The sequence below is a fragment of the Sinocyclocheilus grahami genome, unplaced genomic scaffold (genome assembly GCF_001515645.1).
Source record: "Sinocyclocheilus grahami isolate Dianchi unplaced genomic scaffold, SAMN03320097.WGS_v1.1 scaffold1123.1, whole genome shotgun sequence".
NCBI classification, from domain to species: domain Eukaryota; kingdom Metazoa; phylum Chordata; class Actinopteri; order Cypriniformes; family Cyprinidae; genus Sinocyclocheilus; species Sinocyclocheilus grahami.
Window position 1 is genome coordinate 448,674 of NW_015506302.1, and position 1,903 is coordinate 450,576.

At 35.8% G+C, this 1,903-nt stretch overlaps 1 protein-coding gene across 1 annotated transcript in view; it reads left to right on the top strand.

The window, feature by feature from the left end:
- The first annotated feature begins 205 nt into the window (after positions 1-205).
- Positions 206-1,903, top strand: part of LOC107567056 (von Willebrand factor A domain-containing protein 7-like) — a 10,593-nt gene continuing 8,895 nt past the window's right edge. The window contains exons 1-3 of the mRNA XM_016252653.1: positions 206-433; positions 611-743; positions 833-985. Of these exons, the coding sequence (XP_016108139.1) occupies positions 224-433; positions 611-743; positions 833-985 (496 nt within the window). The 5' untranslated portion in view covers positions 206-223. The remainder of the gene's footprint in view (positions 434-610; positions 744-832; positions 986-1,903) is intronic.

Sequence of the window (1,903 nt, forward strand, 5' to 3'; positions counted from 1 at the left end):
ATTTGCATAATATTACATGAAAAAATAAAAAAACACTCGTAATAAGTCTTCATAAGAGTGTTGGTCACTCATTGGTTACACAGCATGTTTATTTGTATATTATTTTTGTTATGATTTGGTGGTCTATTTTTGATATGATTTGGTAGGTCTAAATAGACAAGTTGCTAAATCGTGGAAGTCAATAAATCACATTTTCTTTTCTTCTTTTTTATAGGTGAACTTTATGTTGACTAATAGTCTTGCTGCTCGCCGAAGAAGGAGCGATGATCCGAATCAAAGACAGAATCAGCATTACTCCACCAGGATCTCCAATCCCTTAAATCAGGTCTATGTGGATTTAGCTCTGGCCTCTGGAGGACTGGCGATTGAAGTCACCAAAGCAACACTTCCTCTAGCCACCAACATTATAGCGGATGCCTCCACATCTGCTCTAGTAATGAAATCAATATCTCAGACCTTTCACACAGTGGAGTAGTTGTTTTCTCAGGCACATGGTTGAATAAGAATCCTCACCATCCACAACAGTGAAGAATGTTTTTAAAACTGTGTTTCATTGAGATATCATGTAGCCAAAATCAATATGCATACAACATTTTCTCTGTGTCTTCAGGTAACTGTTTTCCAAACTGTAAGGAACCCAGGAAGAGCAGAAACCTTCTCTTTCATTGTGGACTCCTCAATGAAAAATATGACAATCTATATTACAGGCAATTCTCTAGCATTCAACATCACAAGCCCATTAGGTGTGTAGACATACTGAGCCGGGTATTGCAAATAAATTATCATATTTATTATCAATGATCAGTTTTGATGGCATTATTTACCTCCACAGGGGATTCTCAGACCAATGAAGAATTAAGTGGAAAACTGGGGTTGGTTGAGCATGTGGGCAACTTTTACACAGTTCATCTGTCTATCCTTGATCCAGTGGGCCTTTGGAACATTAACATCAGCTCATTACAGGCCTACACCATCAAAGTCCTTGGTAACTTTTTTCTCTCTACAAATGTAAATAAGGAGAGGTACAGTATATATAAATGACTGTACATTTTACAGTAAAAATTTTATACTGTAAATACATTTACAGCAAGGTAACTAGCAATGTAAATATTACAATATGTTTTACTCTAAACTGCTTACAGTAAGTTACTGTAATTTCTACAGGAGGTTTTTACAGTGCAGTTCACCCAAAAAGTAAAATTCTGTCATCATTTGTTTATTCTTTTTGACACTTTTGCGTCCTGCAAGTTTCGTGACACTTTCAAAGTCCAGTAAGTGATTCTAAAGGCAATGTTTTATTACATTGGTTGTACATATCTAGGCAGTTCAGAAATTAAATGTCCTGTGAGTAGCACTAAAAGGTTAGTGCTCTATCAAGTTTGAAAATAAAAGTAGGCCTACCACCCACTAAACCTAACCGAGGGTTAACAAAAGCAAGCGTGAGATAAAGATGCATTTGCTGAAGCAACCGTTCCATTTACCTTACTTCTACAAGTCTTTTAGCTCTTTTATCATGACTTGTGTTTCAAGTGACTTGTAACCAAGCACTCTGCATCACAAGAGCAATCTTCAGGTGAGCTAACAAGCAAGTTTACTACATCACAAAAGCCATAAATACAGAATGGAACTGGTTATATGATGCAAATGTTAAAATGTATAAGTTCATAAATCATCCACTCTAGTAGAAGTGTTTTGAGGCCATAACATGGTATTGTGCAAGGAACGTATTATGCAAGTGCATAAAAAAAGTCTTTATTATTTGGCAATATGCCCGTAATCATAATTTATGTGAAAATTAATACAATAAAATTGGTTTTACTGCCCCTAGTGTTGATTGCAGCTGGAAGCAACAGTATATTTTATATAGGCCCACAGTGTAACCTGTTGGAGTTTTGAAAAAAAT